Genomic DNA, 23,996 nt, shown 5'->3' with positions numbered 1-23,996 from the left:
TTTTAATGTGGTAATTGTTGGTTCTTCAGCATTGAATACATTCTTGGATGATCCTGAATTTGCTGATACTGTGTTGAAAGCAGAGCAAGCAGTAGAATTTGGAGTTTTTCCAGAAAGAATATCTCAAGGTTCAAGTGGAAGTTACTTTGTGAAGGATCCTAAGAGGGTGAGAATTTCACATATCTAGTATACATAACAGAAGTTTTGGAAAACACTAATTTAAATGTGAAATCATTGTGAGCTTCTGAAGATATTTTCCTAATAAATCTGATTGCACCCTTTTCAAAAATAAAGGTTAGGTTTTTTGTTGTTTTTAACTAAAGCACTCTACTATTTAGAAATAGAGCTCTTTATTTCAAGTCATAGTTTGCTGTCCTACTATTTTAATATGTGGTCTCAAGCATTTATGGAATACTCACATTCACAGCAAAAGATTTGTTAAGTTTATATTCATAAGTACTTACTTTACAGTAACTATATTAGCCAAGCAAAGTAGAAATTTAAACTTTCAAAACGTATTCAATGTTATTTCCAGATCTTTTTCCAGGGCTTATTTTGCCCTAGGAGTTTTTTCCCAGCATTATGCCAGAGGAGCCTGGGCAATCTAAAGATTGAAGGCATTGGAATGTGACATAGTGAAATGAACCAAAGTATAATTCTAGGGCAGAAAAGAGAAGTTGATATGGGACTTTGTTCCACTTAGTCTAGAATTTTTCAGAAATCTATATTATTATCTCTAAAAGCTTTCTAAATGATACATAGCCAGCAGTTCTTTTTTCAGGAGTAAAAAAGATTATGATTTCATCCTAGTATTTTTTGCAAAGATCGAAGTTGTATTTTAAAACCTAGTCTTTTTTGAATTTTAAATGTATATGTAAGTCATGTCAGTCTATCAACCTTTATTCTGAGTTTGATTTTGTAATTTGTTCTTGTTGACTTTTTTGCTAGTGATTTAGACTTTATTGCATTATAAAGCAATTACATACTTAAAATTATAGTAAGGCTTTTAAATCTTGTCTAAGGATAATTCACCCTCTAAATTTAATATGAATTTATTTTATCAGACTGGTAATAAAGATTATAGACTTTAGATATCCATGAGCAATTTTTTTTTAAAGGAGAGAATTTATTTAAAATTGATTCATTAAAAAAAATGGAAAATAATAAGGGTAGGAGAGTCTCACAGCATAGATGCTCACATATAGCTATCGTTACCTTTGTATTTAGAGACTACTTTTTGTCATTGGATTTATTAGTTCATTTAACAAATGCTTGAATGCCTACTGCATACCGGGCACTGTTCTGAGTACTTGGGATACAGCCCTAACAAGCAGTCTCTGCCGTTTAAAAGGTACATCTAATGAGAAAGTAAATGATAAATAAATAAACACATAATTTTGATAATTAATAGGTAGTAAAAAATAAAATCATTTGACCTAGAGCAGTGGTTTTCAGACATTGTAAAATCACTTAACCTTTCCATAACTTGGAAGTCCAGTAATACAACAGATAAAGTCAGAGTTGATCCAGTTAAGTGGCATGAGGTCTTAGAGCTGTACCCTCATCTCTACTCTCACCTTCCCTAGTATTTCTCAGAGCACAGTTTGAAAACTACTGGCTCAAAGGATTACTGATTTTAGATTGTTGAATGAGAATAAATATAAAAAAATAATTAAAATTGAACCTCTTAATATGTAAGGGTAATGCCCAAATCTGGTGGGAAGAAATACAAAAAGATTTCTCAAAATGCATTTTATGGATTATTGTCTCTCTATATCAAAAGTCTAACAAGATTTCTACTTTTTTATATAGAAAATTATAGGTGTGTTTAAACCCAAATCAGAAGAGCCTTATGGTCAACTGAATCCAAAATGGACCAAATATGTTCATAAGATCTGCTGCCCTTGCTGCTTTGGTAGAGGCTGCCTGCTTCCTAATCAGGGATACCTTTCTGAAGCTGGTGCCTCCCTTGTGGATGAAAAGCTTCATCTGGGCATTGTACCTAAAACAAAGGTAAAGGAGAAATTGTTTTTAATTATGTACTTCTAATTTATAGCCTACTTCTCTGTGAACACTTTAGTAATATTTCTAATGACAGCCTAAAGTTGAGCTTTTGATTTGGTATCCAGAGTCATGAGAAACTAATAAATTGATTCTAGTGGAAATCCACAAAATGTCCAAGGGGAATATCCCTCACTCATACAAGCTTAGATGGTGCTGACAAGAGGAAAAAGAACTAACAGTTTGAAAGCAGAAAAATATCGAGGTTCTAGAAATTCTCCTGAAGGTAGAGATAACTAATGCGCTCAAAAGACTGCTATTTTTTTTTCTTTTTAGCCTTTATAAACTTTTACTTGAAGACTTCCTCACAATATTTGTTCCTAAATCTGCAGACAATTACTTTTTGCTTCCACTGGCCGGTTTTTGACTGTCTCTCCCAGAAATATATGCCATTTAACTGAGTTTGCAAAATCCCTAAGCCATTCTCTTTTAGATTCTCTGAGGCATTTACTATAGGGTTAAACTCTGCTAATTGATGGTTTTAAAGTACATTTCATGTAGTATATGAGTAGAAATATTATAATGCCAATTCTAATAACCATTTTTCTAAAACTGTGTTTCTAGGTGGTTTGGCTTGTCAGTGAAACATTTAACTACAGTGCAATTGATCGTGCAAAATCAAGAGGCAAAAAGTATGCTTTAGAGAAAGTGCCTAAAGTAGGTAGAAAATTCCATCGGATAGGACTCCCTCCTAAGGTAAATGGGTAAATGACTGTGCTAAGTTTTATTTGGGGGGCAATTCAGCATGTATTACCTGAGCACTGTGTGCTGTAGGCTACAGATATAATAGGAAAGAAAATGGGTTTTTCATCCTTAAAGAGCTTATAGTGAACAAACCATCTCAGGGCAATATGATAAAGCTGTTAGGATGGTTAAATACAGGAAGGTCAGAGAGGATAAAGGAGGGGTGTCTAACTTAGTTTGGACAGGGAGTATTTCCAAGGGTTTGTACCTACAGCTTTATAAAGAAACAGACCAGTGTTTTCCTCCCAGCTTCTCCACCAGTTAGCTCTGAGACCTAACTGGGGAAGTCCTACTCTCTAAGCCCTAGGCTCTATAAAATGGAGGTGAGAAAAACTACCTCCTGGGGCTGTGAGATTAAATGAAGAAATTCATGTCAAGTACTTGGTATGGTGCCCAGCACACAGTGTAGTAAGTTGTAGTAACTATGTGTACTGGCTACATACTAGATCCTTCTTTCTTACCACTGTAAAATAAAACCTCAGGAATGATTAGCATCTAGCTAAGCAAGAGTGGGGACAGTAAATAGGAAAGCATTCTACAAGAACTTTGGGCTGTATTTTGTTTTGTGGTTGCAATGCATTTGTCTAGGTAAAAGAATCTGAATAAAAATTCATGGTTAACTTAAATTGTTTTTAAAATTGTACTCCAGGTAAGCAGGAAGTTTGAAAATTTTTATAAGGCCTGTTATTCCTTGGACATGCTGAAATTAAGTGTAATTAAAGAAGGTTATTATTTCCATGTTTATGACAACTAGGACTTAATTATAAGTGTTTTAAAGAAAACCTTTTAGAAATAGTTAAAATTTCATGCCAACAACAAGAATATAGTGTTAGGATAAGAAATAGATTTTCTTTATGGTAGTTTGTATTTATGAGGTCAGCTAGATGACCTGTAGGTCCTGTGCTGGAAATACATGTAGTAATTTTAGTGACGGAAATGCATTTTAAAATGGACATATTTTCAAGGAAAGGGTTTTCTTAAAAACCACTGTAGAGTTTATGATTGATTGATAAGTTCTTTAAAATTTATGACAGGATCTGTAATTTGCAAAGTCAAAGAATGCATTCTTTTTAAAAATAAATCTATATTCTGTATGTTGTAAAAAAAAAAAAATCCTCAAGTATTTCTTTAGTAAGATAAAATTGCACTGTTATTAAATGACCAGGATAGGTATACTATTTGGCTTTGGCTTCCATAATTAAAGTCATTTTAAGGAATATTTTTAGAAAACAGCATTCTAAGTTGAGATTATTACCTTGAGAGGCATTTTCTTTTTTAATTATCCTAAAATAGTTTCTATGCTCCTCAAAAAACTAGGGTTGAGCATTTTTAATTTGCTATGTATTCTTTCTATAATTATTTAAAATTAGTGTATAAAAATAGTTTTGATAAGTGTGGCTATGTAAATTAGTGTTAACTTTTTTGTTTTTCTTACTATGTTTATAAAACATTTTATGGTAATACTGCTGAGAAGTTAAAAAAGTAATCCCTTTGTTCTTGTACTTTCTTTTCTAACTATAGTTCTTAAAATTATAGATTGGTTCCTTTCAGTTATTTGTTGAAGATTACAAGGAGGCTGAATATTGGCTTAGGAAATTTGAAGCTGACCCTTTGCCTGAGAATATTAGAAAAGAATTTCAGTCACAATTTGAAAGATTAGTTATTTTGGATTACATCATCAGAAATACAGGTATTGAAGCTCTCTCATTTGTTCACTCAGATCTTGTTAGCTTGCAAATTGTATTCGACTCTTCAATTTTTAAAGATTTTATTTATTTATTTGAGAGAGAGAGAGAGAGTACAAGCAGGGGGAGGGGCAGAGGGACAGGGAAAAGCAGACCCCCCCACTGAGCAGGGAGCTCGATGTGGGACTCGATCCCAGGACACTTAAAATCATGACCTGAGCCAAAGGCAGCCACCCAACCACTGAGCCACCCAGGTGCCCCTATATATTCAACTCTTGATGCAGAAGTCTTGAGACCACTTTTTTTTTTTTTTTTTTTTGACAGAGAAATCACAACTAGGCAGAGAGGCAGGCAGAGAGAGAGGAGAAAGCAGGCTCCCTGCAGAGCAGAAAGCCCCATGTGGGGCTCGATCCCAGGACCCTGGGATCATGACCTGAGCCGAAGGCAGAGGCTTTAACCCGCTGAGCCACCCAGGCGCCCCTAGGCCACTTTCTATCTACCTGCCTTGGAAAATGGAGATGTAGTACTGACTGCCCTGGGCAAAGTTAATCCTGTACTTAAGATCCTAACTCCTAGAAGTCTCCTGCTGAGGTGATAGAGGTCAGTTCCTGTCCCTACTGGGGAATTTCTGGCAGTAGGACAAAGCCAGAAATGTTATCTGCATAATATGAATAATTAAAATTATTTGTGTAAATTACTTGAGATGCTTATTTTGACATTAGATAACTGTTAGTATAGTCTATGAACGCAATAAACTCTAATTTTTTCTCTTCTAGAAGGGAGCCATGATGTAGATAATCTGAAACAGTGATTCCCAAATGTGGTTCCCTGGACCTTCTGGGTCAGCATTATATAGGGACTGATTACATATGCATCTTCTCAGAGGAGTGCACCCCAGCCCTACTAAAGCAGAAAATCTGCAAATGGAGGCCACCAGTCTGTTTTAACATTGTCCTTCAGATAATCCTGACGCACTCTGAAGTTTGAGAACCCCTGATTCAAAATGTTTACTTATTTATATTAGTTTCTGGAAGAGCATTATTACACTTTTCCAGAGTTACCTTCTTAATTAATGTGGTCCTGGATTAATGTTAAAATTGATTTAGAGACTAGAGTACTTCTATGTAGACATTAGGTGAGAATCTACCCAGAAATTTGCCTGGCAATAGAGGTAGATTTTTTTTTCGTCCTTAGGTAGAGAAGTTATCCTGGATTTTAACAACCTTGATTTAATAGTTTGGGGAGGGGTTAAGATTTTTTTATTTATTTGAAAGAGAGGGAGAGAGTGGGCACTGAGCATGGGGGAGGAGCAGAGGCAGAGGGAGAAGCAGACTCTCCACTAAGCTGAGAGCCTGAAGTGGGGCTTGATCCCAGGACCATGAGATCATGACCTGAGCAGAAAGCAGACAATTAACTGACTGAGCCACACAGGCACCCCAATTTAATAGTTCTTGATAATAATTATATATATCTCACAGAGTGGTTATAAGGATTAAATGAATTAGTACATGTCACATACTTAAAACAATGCCTGACACAGTAAACTTTCAAAAAATGTTAGCTAACATTTGTAAGTATTTTTTAGTTTGTGTTAAATTAGAGCTCTTAATATGTAAACATATGCCACAGATAACCAGTCAAAGTCTTGAAAACCAAAAGGCAACTAGATTATTCCCTTTGATATTAAGCTATGATACCCATAAGATACCCATAAAAAATGAAGTAACAGGGATGACGGGGTGGTTCAGTGGGTTAAGCCCCTGCTTTTGGCTCAGGTCATGATCTCAGGGTTCTGGAATTGAGTCCTGCATTGGGCTCTCTGCTCGGCAGGGAGCCTGCTTCCCCCTTTCTTTCTGCCTGCTCCTCTGCCTTCTTATGATCTCTCTCTGTCAAATAAATAAATAAAATCTTTAAAAAAAAATAAAGTAACAAATTTGTTTTCTTTTGAAAGACAGGGGAAATGATAATTGGTTAATCAGATATGAAAAGCAGAAACAGAGAAAGGAAATTAAGGTAAGGAAATTTTAAAATTATACACATACACACATAATTTCTATAAAAGATTCCTTAAATTTATGTTATCCTTCATTTCTTTATTTCCTTCACTTAGATCCTTGGTTTTATCTCCTTTTTCTGTCTTTCTTATCTTATTCTTTCTTTCCTCTGTTTACATTGCATTTTTAGAATTCTATTTTTCTAAATCTCTGTACCTTTTTTTTTTTTTTTAATGTTATATTAGAATGGAAGAATGATACCAGCTGGGTACTTATTTTTTAGAACTCGGGAAATTGTTATAGAACCACTAGATTTATTTTGCCTTTATGTAATAAAAATAAAGGCTTCTGATATTTTTTGGTCAACATGTTTATATTTTAGTATAATTTACTTCTTTTTGAGTCTTATGACTCAATAATGTGGATGAATCTCAAAATCCTGCTGAGTGAAAGAAGCTACACCCAAAGGGAACACACTGTCTGATTCCATTTACATGAAAATCTAGAAAGTGCAAACTAATCCCTGGTGACAGAAAGCAGACTGTGGTTGCCTGTGGGTGGGGCCGAGGGAGGGAGGGAGGGACACCAGGAAACTTGGTGAAGGTTTCACATCTGCAAATGCTTATCAAATTGTACACTTTAGTATGTGAAGTTTATTTTGTGTAAATTATACCTCAGTAAAGTTGTAAATAGAAAAAAAGAAAAAGAAATGGCAATTGTAGCAGAAATGGGTTTAAAATACATACATAAATATACATATTCATAATAATTTCTAAATATATTTTATTGGTATATCTTAAGCAATTAGATTTTTCCTGAAAACTTCATTCTTTTAAGTATTTTGTGCATCTTCATTGAGGTAAGATACTTGATAGAAACTAAAAGAAACAAACCAGACATATATCAAACAGACCTTCATGCTAATACTTTTAATTTTAAAGTTATCTTTTTCACTTTTTGTTTTTATGTAGGCCACGTAATAATGGCAGCTGTTTATGTTTACATAATGAGTATTCCTTAACATGAAAACCCTCTTGCTCTCAAGGTCTTTGTTTCAGCCATGGAAGACTGTAGAAGTTAGGAATAGCCTGCATTCTGTAATTAATAGTATCTTGAACATTCCTTTTGCTAGACCTTAATTTATGTGGTCTTTGGGGAATTGTATTTAGAAACATTTTGTATTTGGACTAATTATTTCTAGGGGACCCTAGAAAAGTTTTTAGTAAGGTAACTTTGTTCTCTTAAAAATATCAATATTTTGCAAATGTCATACATTTAAGCAGTGCATCTAGCAATAAATTATCTGAAACAACATATTTGTAAACCTTAGTAGTTCCAGGTCCTCTTCCCCAAAGAGAAAAAAAATGAAACCATTACTATCTAAATTTATAACAACATTTAAAAAACAATGATTATAAAATCCTTACTGATTTATAAGACAGTTTCTTCCCTTTGAGGGTAAAAATTTATATTTTCTGTCAACTTATTTTTTATTTTTATAGGCTCTTCAAATAAAATGTCATAAACCTTCCAGTTTCCCTCAACTCCCTCTCCTCTCCATCTCCCCATGTCCTCCGTGTTCTTTGTTATGCTCCACAAATAAGTGGAAGGGGAGATGAACCATGAGAGACTATGGACTCTGAAAAACAACCAGAGGGTTGAGGAATCAGGTGGTGGGTAATAGGGAGGGCACGTACTACATGGAGCACTGGGTGTGGTGCAAAAACAATGAACACTGTTATGCTGAAAATAAACAAATTAAAAAAAAAAGCTATATAAAAAAAAAGAAAAAAAATGTCATAAACCTCAGTAATTTTTTAATTTAATTTAATGCTTGACCTTTTGGAAATATTCAAAAAAACTTATCAGCAAACCATTTTTTTCATCTTTAGGAAATGGAATGGATTGATGATAAAGAATCACTTATTAAAATAGCTGCAATTGATAATGGTCTGGCATTTCCCTTTAAGCATCCTGATGAATGGAGAGCATGTGAGTATTTAGAACCACCTATGGATTCTATAACTACCCTATTCCAGAATAGGAAGGCAACAAAACTTATTGATATCAAAAAAGGAGAAGAAAACCTGGGTGAAGGATAACCGTTGACTGGGGCTCTCTGTTCCAGAGACTGGGGATGCAGAGATGTCTACTGCATGGGCCTTGCCTTGTATTGTTTGCTTAGCTTTGAATGACTGGGTCTAGTTTGGGTTTTTTGGCTTATGTTAGTCTTATAGAATAACTTTTTACATGTTTACAACCTGGGCATCATCTTTTTTAATATTTGGGCAGAATTTAACTTTAGTGTTTTGGGTAGCATTCACTTACAAAACAGTTTAGGCCTACCTTCTCACCTTCTGCCTTCCGAGTGAGTGACTATTGTTTTATCTACCTGACCATTCTCTTCTGTGGTTAATGGGCTGGTGTGCTACATCTTCTTGAGCTAGTTTTAGACATTTTTATTTTCCTTAAAATTGTTCATGACATCTTGAGATCTAGATTTATGAGTACAAAATTTTTTTTTATTTTCTTATTTCTTATTTTTTATAAACATATAATGTATTTTTATCCCCAGAGGTACAGGTCTGTGAATTGCCAGGTTTACACACTTCACAGCGCTCACCATAGCACATACCCTCCCCAATGTCCATAACCCTCCCCCTCTCCCAACCCCACCTCCCCCCAGCAACCCCCAGTTTGTTTTGTGAGTACAAAATTTTTTATACAATTCTCTTACAATTAAAAAAAAATCCCCTCTATGCATGTGAAGTATTAAGGGGTGAAAGGAAATGATATCTAATTTGCCTTAAAATATTTAGGGGGAGGGAGAACAGGGATAAGTGAAACATGTTTTGTAAAACTTTAAGAATAATTAGGTTATTCAAAATATAGAAATTGTACTAGTTTTTAAATTTTTTTGTTATTTGAAATGTATGTAATGTATTTTTAAAATAATCATATCGGAGCACTTGGGTGGCTCAGTTGATTAAACATCCAACTCTTGATCTCAGCTCAGGTTTTGATATCAGCATTGTGAGTTTGAGCCCTGCACTGGGCTCCACTTTGGATGTGGAGCTTACTTTAAAAATAAATAATAAGTAATCTCTATATCTGTGACTGTGCCTTTTTAAATACCTACTGTTTATTAATGGGCTTTTTTATTTTATCATTAAGCTTGCCACAGACTTGTCTATTATAAAGCATTGGCCTTTTTACATTTATTTATTTTTTGCTTTTTTTTTTTAAGACAATTGGTCTTGTGTTGATCAGTTTTTCATTATGTTTCTTTGCTTTTTCTCTCACTGATTTGTGTTTTCCATCATTATTCTTTTCTTCTATTGTGTTCATCCTATTTTGCTTGCCTATATATTTTTCTCTAGGCATCCTTTTGGCTAAGCCATAGATTAGATAGGGGCTGTTCTATTGTTCTGCTCTGTATGTTCATGCTATCAGATTTACCCTTGGACGTGAGTAATTTAGGAAGATTTTGTTTGGTTTTAAATTTTCTATGTCAGTTGATTTAAAAAAAAAGAACTACCCGTTGTCATCGTTTTATTGCTTTGTGATCTGTGAATGTGACTGTGTGAATTCTGTTTGAAATTTGTTCGTAATTCCTTTATAATCTTGTAGATGGCCAGTTTGAAGGTACTTGAAAAGAATGCATTTGGACAAAAAGTTTTGCATCTGTCTATTAATTAAAGTGTATTCGTTGTTAGACAAGTCATAATTTTTTTTGATCTGTTAATTTTTGAGAGTTAAAGTTGAAGTTCACTGTGATTGATTCTGGCAATTTCTTACTGCATTCTATACCCTTTTTGCTGTGTATTTCATGTACATAAAGGCTTAGCATTTTATCTTGGTGGTGGCTTGTTTTATTGGTGTGAAATATATCCCACTTTATCCCTCTCAGTGTTTTTTACTTTTCTTATTTTATCTGTTGTAACATTGCTATACCTCATTTCTTTTTATTAGCATTTACCTGGTATTATTCTATACTTCTATTTTTTGCTTCCATCATTTTAAGTATATGATTTATAAACAACTTAACTGGATTTTTTTTTTTTTTTTACCAATCTGAGATTCTTTTAATAGGTACATTCAACTCTAGTTAAAGTCTCAATAAATTACTGATGTGTTTGAACATTTCCTGCCATCTTATTTTTTTTCTATGGACCGTAAATTCCACTTGTTTTTTATTTTTTCCTTTCCTATTCTTTGTTGAACTGACTTAAGATGTCTTTGTTTCATTGTTGTTTTTTTTTTCCCTCTAATAGTTTGGAATTTATATGCAAATTTATCTTAAAGTGTTAAGTTTAAGGTTCCTGTGATACATCTGGGAAATTTTGCTAAATATGCAGATGAGAATTAAGAATCTGGAACTTGAAAGAGGAATTTATATTGAGGATATAGTTTTTAAAGTGTCACCTTGGTAGCAGAAGCCATGGTGTGGTTACTGTCCAGGGAAATCATGGTGAACAAATACCATCACTAGGACAATGAGAGGTACACAAATACTGAGTAAATGTTTCATGGATGTTTAGCAAATGAAGGAGAGAAAGAGGGGAATGGTGGCATTGAATACAAGAAGAAAAGCCAGCAAACAAGAGAAGTGGCTTAAAAGATAGAAAGTACGCTTTGAGAGAGCAGTGTTTCCAAAGCCACATAGGAGAGAATTTTACAGAAGGAGATGATCAAGCATAGCACTACTTGCTACGGAGACATCAAGTAGCATGAGCACAAGTGGGTCTTTGGAGAGACTCTTATGAAATGACTGGTGGTCTTAGGGGAGAGGTTTGTTTTTGTTTTTGTTTTATTTAGGTAAAGAGTGTATTTGAGCTGGAGAGGGGCAGAGGGGGAGGGAGAAAGAATCTCCAGCAGACTCTGCACTGAGTGCGGAGTTGTAGGATTCAATCCCCCAGCCCTGAGATCATGAACTGTGCTGCATTTGAGAGTCAGACGCTCAAAGGACTAAGCCACCCAGTTACCCCTAGGTGAGAGAGTTTGAACTGAGGGATAGGGATTGGAAGTAAAGGCAGGCATGGAATAAGGACTTTTGTGTGGATTGGTCAGGAAAAAGTGAAAAGGAAATTAGATACAGCTTCAGGGAGATGTGTGCTAGAGGAAAGGCTTTCTTTGGAATGGAGAGTGTACTTCTCACAGTGCACAAGGAGATAGTAAAAAAGAAGTTAAGAAGGAATGACTCTAGATAGATTTTTTCCTTAGGGCCTTCTAAATGGTAGGAGCCATCAAAGCTGGAGGTTGTCATTGGATGAAACCACAGTGGTTCTGTGGGCGATCATATTGTCATAAGCCTTACACTTTCTTTCAGGGATCTGAATATGCACCTACTCTAGAAGATTCTACTACTTTACAAATCTTTCTGATCCTAGTACTGTGTAGATTTAATGGTCTTCTTAGGAGAGAACTAGAATTAGCCTGGAATATTGGATCTTTGATCCCTTAAAGCCAGTTACCTATTTACCTACTAATGATTTAAAATTTTGGAACATCGTATGTTTATTCACATGGTCAATTCCTGATGATTTGTGACTAAGAGGGCAGGGAAACGTCAGCCATGGCATTTGATCTGGGGCTGTGAACAAATTATATGTGTCCCGTAATGTCCAAACTCAGGAACCAGAGATTCAGATATAGTTCTTGATGTAGAGCTGTTTGAGATAGACTCATTATTGAAATTCTTCCTCTTTACTATTTAAAACTCAGGAACCTGATTAGTTCCAGTAATACCTTCCTGAGCTTTACATCTGCACTTGATCTTAGCTGAAGGGCCAAGAAGAGATTGTGCTTTACCATCTAAATTGACTGTCCAGACTTGGAATCAGGATGATCATTCTCTAATAACTTCTTCCTCTCTCTCTTTCTCTCTTTTGCTAGATCCATTTCACTGGGCTTGGCTTCCTCAAGCAAAAGTTCCTTTTTCTGAAGAAACAAGAAACTTAATTCTACCATATATTTCTGACATGAACTTTGTGCAAGATTTATGTGAAGATCTTCATGAACTTTTTAAGGTAAATGAATTTTTAGTCACTTATTGCAGAAAATGAAATCTTATAATAGAGGAGATTTTCTTAATAGAACTAATCTGCAGTTTACTGCTTCTGGTATCACTACTTGCAGTAGAACCTAACTTAAGAAGGAATTAACAGTTTTACTTTACAGGGGCATAAATTTGTGAAGCTAACACTGATTTTGAGGGTTCTCTGAAGTGAGACTATATTAAAACTTGACAAGTTGTTCTCTTCAAAAGTTGAGGTTTTACAAAAGTATAATTTATAATAAATGCTTAGTGAGCTGCTATGATTTAATCCTCTCAAAAAAGCCTAACCCCATCGACTGGAAGGTCATTTTAAATCCTTTTGGATCCAGTTAGAGTGTAAATAAACGATTATTGTCATTCTAGAGACATCCAAAAATAAATCAAGTGAAAATACTCTTTAAACGTTGTTTTAACTATTAGGAAGGCTTCGAAATGGCCTTACATGCTAAGTTGAAGAGTTCATTTGTTTTCCAATATATGTTTCAAAGATCTTGATTTTTCAAATTATAATAACGTGGTTTTTTTTTTTTTCCTATTCCATGAAAGATGGACAGAAAATTTAACAAAGCCACTTTTGAAAGTCAGATGTCTGTGATGAGAGGTCAGGTAAGTTAATGTTATTGTGATCTTTTTCATTAAGAAAAAAAAAAATCTCTCTTTGAAACAGTTGTTAACTTTTTTCTCCATGGTGACCCAAAGATGCAGTTCTTTTATGCTGAACCAAAATAGTGCATATGATTAAAAATGAAGTGGATTTCAATAGTGGCTTTCCTCTTTTTCTAAATTAATTATTTTTGACCTTTTTGTATATCGATTGTTAGCCAGTTTCCCTCTCCTGTGAATTCTTTGTCCTCATTTTGATTACTGTTTTCCTGAGTGTTACTGTATTTTTCCTCCTCAAATCTACTTGCTTGGATGTTTCAGTACCAAGTTCTGTCGCCTGTTGATTTTTCTCACAGAATGCCTTTGGCCTTTCCTGGAGCAGTCAGTGAATCACCATGTCACCAAAGCTGAGCAGTGACTGAGGCATAAAAGTACTAATTGTAACTCAGTCCTGTCATCCTTCATACCTTCTTTACTTAGAGATACAAGGTGTTAGGTCTGCTGGTGTGGACCTGCAGGCTGGCTGACCTACCGACAATGTCTGGTCCTTCTACTCTCTTAGTACTATTTAGATTCCAAAAGGAAGACTTGACATGAAAATAAATTATTGTAAATAATTTTATAAATATTATAAACAAATTATTGTAAACATTGTCTTTTAGTGACTTACTAATTAACTTTTTCTTCCTAAAGTATGCAGTTAATTTAAGGTAGCTATATGCTGCATACCTGGGGCAAAGAAGTCGAGTTTTTATACTGATTATTACATTATATAACTTTAACAAATACATATAATTAAATTAGATAAGCATTCATTCACCAAATATTTATTGACAGAACTAGTGCCAGAAAGTGTTCTAGTGATTGAAATAAAACCGTGAGCAAAACCCAGTTCCTTCTTTCCTGGAGCATGAGCTGTGATGAGGAGGCGAGGAGTCATGGAAAAGAGATGGATTATTACTTCATATACCTCTCTGTGCTCCATTGTATTTATGTGGTCCTTTGCTGGAATCATAAGTTTTAAATAGCGAAATGGCTGGAGAAATAGGCCACAGCTAGATCTTGAAGGCCATTAAGTGCCAGAATACAGATTCCATGTGGAAGGGTTTGGAGCCCTGAGAGATTACCATTCAGAAAGGTTGTGATGAGACTAACATTTCTGGAGAGGGCACCTCCTGGGTTGCCTTTGTGAACTCCCTGAACTTGTGCTAAATTCTGTTTATATGTGCATTTTGGGATGGGGGCAGGCAGTGGGATTTATATATCAGCAAAAGGAGTCTCTAACCCAAACAGAGATTAAGGATCACTGCAAAAGGTGAGGCTGGACAGTGAGGTGCAGATTTGCTCAGCAGATGAGGTGGCTGAAGCCAGGGAGCTTTGCAGGGAGGTGAAGTAGGTAATGCAGGCATGTATGAAGGGCTCTGGTGATCAGTGACTATAATTATGTTGAAGAGTGTTACCACCCCAGACTATAGTTGTACTAAATTTTCTGGCATAGATAATTATGCCCTAAGTTAACTCTTTTGCTTGTAACAAAACTGATTTATTAGTATGCTCCATCTTCAAGAATTCTTTTTTTTTTAAGATTTTATTTATTTATTTGACAGACAGAGATCACAATTAGACAGAGAGGCAGGCAGAGAGAGAGGGGGAAGCAGGCGCCCTGCCGAGCGAGAGCCCGATGTGGGGCTCGATCCCAGGACCGTGGGATTATTACCTGAGCCGAAGGCAGAGGCTTTAACCCACTGAGCCACCCAGGCGCCCCTTCAAGAATTCTCTTATCCCTGAAGATATATCTTATCATAGGAATTCTTTTTTGTTGTTGTTGGTTTTTTTTTATTTAAAATAATTTAAAGGTCTTTTTTTTTTTTAAAGATTTTATTTATTTATTTGACAGACAGAGATCACAATTAGGCAGAGAGGCAGACAGAGAGAGAGGGGGAAGCAGGCGCCCTGCTGAGCAGAGAGCCTGATGCGGGGCTTGATCTCAGGATACCAGGGATCATGACCTGAGCCAAAGGCAGAGGCTTTAACCCACTGAGCCGCCCAGGTGCCCCTCATAGGAATTCTTTTTAAGGAAAAGCTGTAAATAATTGTGTCAGTTTTAATTATAGATTAAAGTTAGTACCTGAGGGATTTTTTTTTAAGTATTTTATTTATTTAATAGAGAGAGATATCACAAGTAGGCAGAGAGGCAGGCAGAGAGAGAGGGAAGAAGCAGGCTCCCTGCTGAGCAGAGAGCCCAATGCGGGGCTCGATCCCAGGACCCTGAGATCATGACCTGAGCCGAAGGCAGAGGCTTTAACCTACTGAGCCACCCAGGCGCCCCAGTACCTGAGGGATTTAAATATAAATTTTAAAATGCTTGTCTGGAAAGATATGGAGACATTCCAGTTCTGAGGTCTGTCACAAAGCTAGACCAGAGGCTTTCTGCTATTTTAGGTTTACTTATTCAGATCCTGTCTCATTCACAGATGAGCTAAGGTATTACACAACTATGTGTAATAAGATAAAAAAATGACAAACTCAAGATCTGGGGAAAGAAAAGAAAAAGATAAATGATGCCTCGATTATATGTTTTAATTTGATTTTGCTTTTTAAAAAAAATTTTAATTTGGTTTTGTCTTTCTGATAGCCAAAAAGAATAAGGTATCCTGACCATGTACTTGATTATATATGTATGTATATATGTATATATGTATATGTGTGTGTGTGTGTGTGTATCTTTATCTTTTTGGTTTTAGCTGTTTTTTAGAAAAAGGATGTCTGAAAAGTTAGATACTATTTTTTGTCCTAAAGTAAATTACCAAAGTTTGAGGACCGGTGAACTAGTCTAAAGGAGAGCAAAGTCTGTATGTGGAAGTCTGTGAGTGTATATGACCTGCCTTTGGCCTAACCACCACATCCCTACCCAGTTCTAAAATGTGGCATCCATGGAGACTAGAGTGTTTCTCCTTGCCTGCAGTGTTTAGTCTATTTCTAAAAATAGTCTTCTCTGATTTAAATACACAATAATAGATTTGTTTGTTCTCTCAGAAATGAAAAAATGGGTGATATGTAAGGGAAGAAATCAGATTTTAAGTTAGATCATAGGGTCCATTGTTGTTAAAGTGTTCTGTGGGAAGCCGCAATAAGGCTTGAGACGAGAGCCAAACCAGGCTCTGACTTATGCCTCCTCCAACGTCTCACTGCCTGATTTAAAGCAAAGGATAATGGAGTTGAGTTTGCATTGAGAAAGAGCCTGTGCCATGCGCTGCTTGCTCGCCTACGTGACCTCTCACATGCTCCTCTAGATAGTTGACCTTCAAGACATCCCAGGTGCACTCATTAATCTTCTAGTGGTTCTTGCTGTCCTGTTATAAGCTACTAGATAATCTTTTGAGTGTTTTTATATTGGAATGATGTTTACCATCCACCATCTGGCGTTGGTATGTCTGTAGTGGAAAATATTATGGAGCTGGTATGTGAACCTTTAATCATGCAGCAACACTTAGATAAATCACCCTTTCATTGTAAGACTTCTGTATATTCCCATGATTTTACTAATAAAGCAGCATTTGGTGGAAATCATCCCCTGTGCTCCTCCTGCCCCCCTCTCTTTGTCTCTTTAATTTCTTTTCACCATCCTCTTACCCTCGCGTTTCCTGGTCGATTTGTCACGCGTGCCGTGGAAGTGTTCATCGCTTTTCATTCCAGTTGTTTGTTCATATGACTGTTTCTAGAATATGTGTAATGTGTGTTTCTAGAATATGTATACTTTAGTGTGTATTTTTTTCTCCTGTTTAGTCTTCTCTCTGCCCCAACACAGTACATGCTCTGTAGATGTTTCTTTAATAAATAAATGCAAGATCATCAAGTGTCTTCTCAACTTTCAAAGAATCATTAATATTTAGGATAGCTTTAGGTTTGAGTGATTTTTGCTATTATGTGTTTAAAAATTGTTAAGCTTGTAGAATGGCTTTCATTTTCTTTATACCATTCTGTTTTCCAGATTCTCTATAACAATCAGGTCTTTAGAGTCAGGAAAATACTAGATACTTCTTAAATTAGTGTATTTAGACTAACATTTTTAGAATAGAATTTTTAAAAAACCAGAAGAAGAAACTAACCAGAACATTTCATTCCTCAGCCATGCTGGTTTTTATTTTCGTGATAAAAACAATGCTTTTAAGTGTGAATTTCGCGAATTCTCTGTGTCTTGTTATCCAAGTATAGCCAGCCTAGAAGATTTTTAAGGGAAGAACTTAAAAGGGATCCTAAAACATAAATACAATGAGTAACTACTGTAGATAGTAAAGATTTATTTTCCTGAGGTGTTAAATACTTCAGATTTTCTAGAATCTAAGCCATCCAGTTTTATTCTATTCCAAGTATTTGAATTTTATTTATTAGTATGGCTTTATATTGAAACCTTTATGCTATCACTATTAAATAATCTTTACAAGAACCACTAAAATGTATACTATCCATATATTAGATATTTTCAAATACCCGAAGGAGCATCTTTGTTTCTAAAGTACATAACAAAGGGGAGTTTTTTACCTGATATGTGGAAAAAAAGAAAATGAATTATTAAAATTTTATTTTATCTGAACAGAGTAGAATAGGCTGTAAGCTATGCATTGAGTTTCATAACCTTATTTATGTGCTCAAGTAGCAATTCTGAGAGTATGTTTAAACATGGAATGTAATATATTTTAATCTCCCTAGTTTAATTTTTTCTATTTAAGAGTATAAACTCTTAAATGAAACTTTATTTTAAATGGCTACCTTCCCTAAATTTTTAACTCCCTTGCCTTTCATCATGCTTTCCCATCGCACTTTTACCCTGTAATGCTTGGTATAATTTACTGATTTGTGCTTATTGACTCCTCCCCCTGCTAAAATGTAAGCTCTATGGAAGCAGGGGTTTTGTTTGTTTTTTACTGTTGTGGCCCCAGCACTTAGAGCTAGCACATAGTAGGCATGCAATAATTTTTTTGTTTCTGAATGAGTTTATGAAGGCAAGTATGTAGTTAAAAGCAGACTTTTTTAAAGTTTTTATTAAATTCCAGTTAACATACAGTGTAATATTAGTTTTAGGTGTATAGCTGAGTGATTCGGCACTTCCATATAACACAGCACAAGTTCACTCCTTAATCCCATCACCTATTTCCCTCATCACCCACCACTTCCCCTCTGGTAACTATCAGTTTGTTCTTATAGTTAAGAGTCTGTTTCTTGATTTGTCTCTCTCTTTTTCCCCTATGATCACTTATTTCTTAAATTCTACATATGAGTGAAATTTCTTAAATTATACTTACGAGTAAAATTACATGTTATTTGTCTTTCTCTGACTTATTTCGCTTAGCATAATACTCTCTAGCTCCATCCACATCTTCACAAGTGGCAAGATTCCATTTTTTCTTATGGCTGAGTAATACTCCACTGTATGTATATATTCCACATCTTCTTTACCCATTCATCAGTGGTGGCATACACTGCTGGTGGGAATGCAAACCAGTGCAGCCACTCTGGAAAACAGTATGGAGGATCCTTTAAAGTTAAAAATAGAACTACACTATGATCCAGCAATTGCACTCCTAGGTATTTACAAAAAGAATCCAAAAATGCATTATTTGAAGGGTTTGAAGGGTTACATGCACCCTGATGTTTATAGCAGCACTATCAACAATAGCCAAATTATGGAAAAAGCAGACAACTTGGACCGGTCTTCGTTTAGCTTCTATGTCAAATGGAGAATGTGAAACCATGTACTTTATTCAGTCTGTTGGGCATAAATGGAGGAAATAAAAACTATAGTTATGAATAAATGGTTAAAATAATGTCAGTGAACTGAATGAAGGTTTTTGTCTTATTTGAACTAGTGAAAATATCTCTTTCCACAGATCTTAAATCTTACTCAGGCACTGAAGGACGGGAAGAGTCCTGTTCAGCTGGTACAAATGCCCTGTGTAATTGTGGAGCGCAGTCAAGGTAGAAATCAGGGTCGGATTGTCCATACGAGCAGTTCATTCACCCAGACTGTCCACTGCAGGAAGCCATTCTTTTCCTCCTGGTAGCAGATGTAAAAGAAACAAACCGTTCGGCATTATTATGTTGTTAAAACAATACAATAATGCAAATCTGTTAAGAGCTCCCATTGCCAAAACCTCAAATAATGTACGTCTTTAAAAGGTTGCCTTTTGAATGTAATCAAAAGTTTACAGCTTTTTTGTCCAAATATTAAATTTCTGTTTCAGGGAAGAAGTGATAGATCGCCTATATTGTATTTTTGTAGAAAAGTTGTATTTTATGTTGTTGATGTTAGATTAAAAGGTAATTTCTTGGTTTACACATTCTGAAATGACTGTAATTACTTTAGAATCCAAGTAGAAAAGTAAGGTATTTGTTGGCTTTGAATAACTTTTTATATTCTTTTTAAACATTGAGGAGGATGTTCATGTTCACTCTTCTTACATTATAAAAGGCCTGTGAGGGTAAAACTGCTCTTGTGAGTTTTAATAAGTGGTTAATAGAAAAACAGGTAAGAATAGAGCTATGTTGCCTTAATTGAAAAAGCTGCTATTTTAGAACTTGAATAAGTGCCCCTAAAGTGACCATTACTATTAGGAATGAGAAAGTTATATTTTGGTTGAGTAAAAGGTGACCATTTTATTTTCTGTACTTCAGAATGTTTTTGGTCAATTATTTTGTAATAGTAAGGAAACAAATCTAAAGATATTCTCCCTTTAGAAAAAAAAAATGGAAACACTCAGCTGAGACTGGAGGGGACTAACAGGAAATTAAGGCAGATCTCTAATATTTTGAAATTCTAAAATAGCCTTAGAAGTCCCTTTTGTTTCTTGCATGGGATCAATTACTTAATCTATTAGTACTTTAGAGTACTGATCTTACTCAGTTTAGTAGTTCAATTAGTATTAACTTCACCGAAAAGTAAATCATACCCCAAAGTATATATTGGATTGCATTTTGGGGTCCTAGGGCATAAGTCCTTAAAAATAACAGTCATATTGTAGAGTACTTGAAATCACCATGTTAATATAAGTAACAGTCAACTTTAGAATATCAGCCCTAACTAAAGGGGAACATGACAGAGATAACCATAAAGTAATTTATAATTTGATTTTGAAAATTAGTATGCCAGACATCCTAGGACTTTGTAGGACTTTGTAGCACCCTTAACTCACCAAGTGATTTAAATTGACACAAGCCCAGTATGGAAATGTGATTGCAAGGAAGCAGAAGCTTCATTCTTTCCTTCAGGCCCCAAACAAGTAACATCACCACTCAGACTAAACTGGCATTTGTGGTCTGGGCCTTTTGGTTTTTTAGCTTTCTGTCTTGTGATTTTTTCTTTTTTAATTAAGTATTCTTGGTAAAAAGTATTTCATGAAGGTTAAATTAGGACAGAAGACAGGTCTGCAGATCCCTCTTCCTTCACCTTTCTCCTGGTCTCCGTGGATGCAGTGAGTGAGAACACTGCCGCCCTCAGTACAGCCCCACTGGACACCTGTGTTCTTCTGCCCCCTTGACCTTCCGCCATCTTCATGCTGAGAGCGTGGGAAATTGACTGGAAATTCAAAATGCAGCTACCATCTTTAGATAAATACTTGTAATTCAAATGTGCCTTTTGAAGATGTGTTCTAAAAGAAATAAGTTGTTATGATGTGGGTACTGCTTTTATAAAACAGTTTTTTTGGTATTTTGAGAATTGCTCTATTAATTTTTATAATGGAAAACTTAGTAAATTCCTACTGTTTTATATCCTGAGGTTAAAAATAGTGTGGAACTATTTTTTAAATGGCTTGACCCAGGCTAGAAGAGTAAAGTTGAAATATTTAAGATATGATCATAAGTCAGAATATTTTGGTTATATTTTATAAACTTTCATGAAATTGATTCTTATTTAAATACTGTGTTAATTTTTTCAATGAGTATATTTATAGTGTCAAACTTGGTAGACTAAAAGTAATAAAAATCATTGTCTTAAGGTCATGGCTCTCCTGAAGTTTGTATATTGAATATTTAGAATGTTTGTGAACACATTTATGTTTATAAATGACACCAAACCATCATTTCCCTTGTATATTAGTGGTATAGTTTAATTCTTTAAAATTCCAAAAGACTTATTTAAGTGGAACCTTTATAATTGGAGACATTTTACTTTTGTTTAATTATATGCTTTCTTATTCTCCCCCAAATTTGTGAGCAATTGGCAGCTGTGGAAAACCTGTGGTAGGTTTTTTGCAGACTTAAAAACAGTTTGATCACAATTTTTTTTTTTATTTAAAGTTCTGTACTGATGGAATTAAAACCTTATTAAAAACAGCGAGTGTTCTTTTATCACTTTGCATCTAAAATCCTTTTACGGACTTATGTAGGGGCTTACGTTTTACAGTCTATTTTTTCTCCCAGAGTTGCTTGGGCAACAGTACAGAGTTGTGGTCGCTCTATCACTGCCAGCCTCTATCGTGATGGTTCGTCTGGGGCCATGTGACTGAGTGCTGGCCAGTGAGATGGGACAAGTGATTGATGTGACTTCCGGACCTGGCAATAAAACTCACTGCCCTCCCCTGCAGTGGTCATGATTGACCACTCTCTCCTCTTCCTGTTTGCATATATACAAAGAATTGGCAGGATGCAGGCAGCCGAGGCCTGTTGGTCACAGCTTGGGAGACTTCCAGGGGAGCACGCTGTGTGGACTGTGATGTGAGTAAGGAATAAGTGCTTGTGTTGCGTCTCTAAAGTCTGGAATTTATGTGTTGTTGTGGCATAGTCTGCCCTATCCTGGGCATTATAATATAAATAGAAAAATACAAATCATTTTAAAATAAAAAATCAGTTTTAGGAGATACGATGGTAGCAGCAGCGAGTGGTTTTTTCATCTCCCCGAACCCCCATGTGTGCTATCTTATAGCAAAAAAAATAAAAACAAAAACACCATCTTTGCTAAAATTAGATGGTTGAGTAGTAACCCTGTGAATCCCAGAATCTGAGCAGTTCGGGCTTAAACCATCAGTCACAGTAAGATCACTTGGGAAGAACAGCTTTCGAGGAGTAAGCAGAAGCAAAGCAAGGGGACTTTTGGTGTCTGACTCCAAAACCACAGTCAAAACAGACAGGGCTATTGAGCATTCGGTTGGCAGCTAGGAACAGGGGCCCGCAGAAAGGTCTGAGGGTGCTAGGGCAACCCCCTCTGCAGAGTTCCCCTCAGTAGCCCAGCAGAGCGAATGCGACTGCCCTGAGGGAAATGATCCCGTGTAGAGCACAGACTGGCAAGGGAGGGAAGTGGGGCTGGGGGTGTAGAGGAGAGAAGGTTCTGACACTGTTGGAAGAGGGTACGCAGTGAGACCGAATACAGAAAGTACTAACGTGGTACACAGAAAACCATGTCCTCCCTCTGCATAGTAACTGCAGGAAGAACCCTCAGACCACAAAATTAGGAAACTATCCTGCCCCACCTCACCTCCTACACAGGAATCTTCTAAAAAGACAGGGAAATCCTTCTTAAACACGACCACATCCCACACTGCTCTAAAAGAGAAGGATAACGGTCTGTATAGCATACACATGGAGAGCGAAGATCCCAAACATTCGTAAAGCAGAGGAAAACTGATGTAATATTTTTAAAAATTATGAATTGAGGAATGATAGAAGCTCAAGAAAGAAGACTATAACATCAATATTGGAAAAGCTCAGTTTAGATAAGCAAGCAACAGGAGGAAATAAAATGAGAGCTGACAGGGCTCAGAGCAAATATTAGAGTTAAAAATACATATCAGACATAAACTGGAAGGACTACAAGAACAAACAGACCACATATCCACAAAAACCCTACAGCAAACATCATACTGTTAAAGTCTCAAGGATCTGTATTAGTTTCCTATTGCTGCTGTAATAAATTACCACGAGCTTTAGTGACTCAAAACCAATACAGATCAGTTATCTTGAAGTTCTCCAGGTTCGAAGTCTGATATGTTTCACTGGGCTAGGGCTAAAATCACGGTGTGAGCAGGACTGTGTTCCTTTCTGGAGGCTCCAGGGGAGAATCTGTTTTCCTACCATGGCCGGTTTCTAGAGGCCTCACACATTCCCTGGCTTGTAACCCTCTTCCTCCCATCTACAAAGGCAGCGACAAGAGGTTGAATTCTTTTCTCATCACATAGTTCTGATACTGAATTCTGCATCCCCCTTGCATTTTTAAGGACCCTTGTGATTATATTGGATCCATGCAGATGATCTAGTTTTTCTCCCTATTTTAAGGCCTGTTGATATACAACCTTAATTCCATCTGCAGCTTTAACTCCCCTCGGCCATATAACATGTTTACAAGTTCTGGAGAGCAGGACATGGGCATTTGGGGGGAGCTATTCTGCCTTCTATACTTTCCCTCCGAAATCGGTTACGTGACCAGGATGTCACACACACACACACACACACACACACACACACACACACAATGAACCTTCACCTCCCCATATATCGACCTAAATACAAGAGCTGAAACTTGTAGAAGAAAACAGGAGAAAACCTTAGTGACCTTGCATTAATAGAAGACTTCTCAGAGCAGAAATGGCACAAACCATAAAAGAAAAATTTGAGAAATTGGTCTTCATCAGAAACTTGTACACTTTAACACATACTTAAGAAAATGAAATTTCTGGCCACAAACTGGGAGAAAATATTTGGCAAACATATCCAATAAAGGAACTGTATCCAGAAATCCAGAATACATAAAGAGATTATACAATTCAAGAAGTAAAATTACCCAATTAAGAAATGAACAAATGATTTAAGCACACCCTTCACCGAAGAAGGTATATGTCAATGGCCAACGAGCACCTGAAA

General features: G+C 35.9%; 1 protein-coding gene across 2 annotated transcripts in view; it reads left to right on the top strand.

Moving 5' to 3' along the window:
* Positions 1-21,476, top strand: part of PI4K2B (phosphatidylinositol 4-kinase type 2 beta) — a 31,042-nt gene extending 9,566 nt beyond the window's left edge. Inside the window, exons 3-11 of one of the 2 annotated variants that reach the window (XM_045992313.1) lie at positions 30-166; positions 1,813-2,013; positions 2,626-2,757; positions 4,342-4,495; positions 6,442-6,503; positions 8,377-8,476; positions 12,380-12,513; positions 13,089-13,148; positions 19,034-21,476. In XM_045992313.1, the coding sequence (XP_045848269.1) occupies positions 30-166; positions 1,813-2,013; positions 2,626-2,757; positions 4,342-4,495; positions 6,442-6,503; positions 8,377-8,476; positions 12,380-12,513; positions 13,089-13,148; positions 19,034-19,207 (1,154 nt within the window). In that variant the 3' untranslated portion in view covers positions 19,208-21,476. The remainder of the gene's footprint in view (positions 1-29; positions 167-1,812; positions 2,014-2,625; positions 2,758-4,341; positions 4,496-6,441; positions 6,504-8,376; positions 8,477-12,379; positions 12,514-13,088; positions 13,149-19,033) is intronic. The other variant, XM_045992305.1, reaches the window with a different exon arrangement.
* The last annotated feature ends 2,520 nt before the right edge of the window (positions 21,477-23,996 follow it).

This window comes from Meles meles, chromosome 2, assembly GCF_922984935.1.
Source record: "Meles meles chromosome 2, mMelMel3.1 paternal haplotype, whole genome shotgun sequence".
NCBI lineage: Eukaryota > Metazoa > Chordata > Mammalia > Carnivora > Mustelidae > Meles > Meles meles.
The sequence above is the reverse complement of the archived record's forward strand: the minus strand, read 5'-3'. Positions and strand labels throughout refer to the sequence as shown.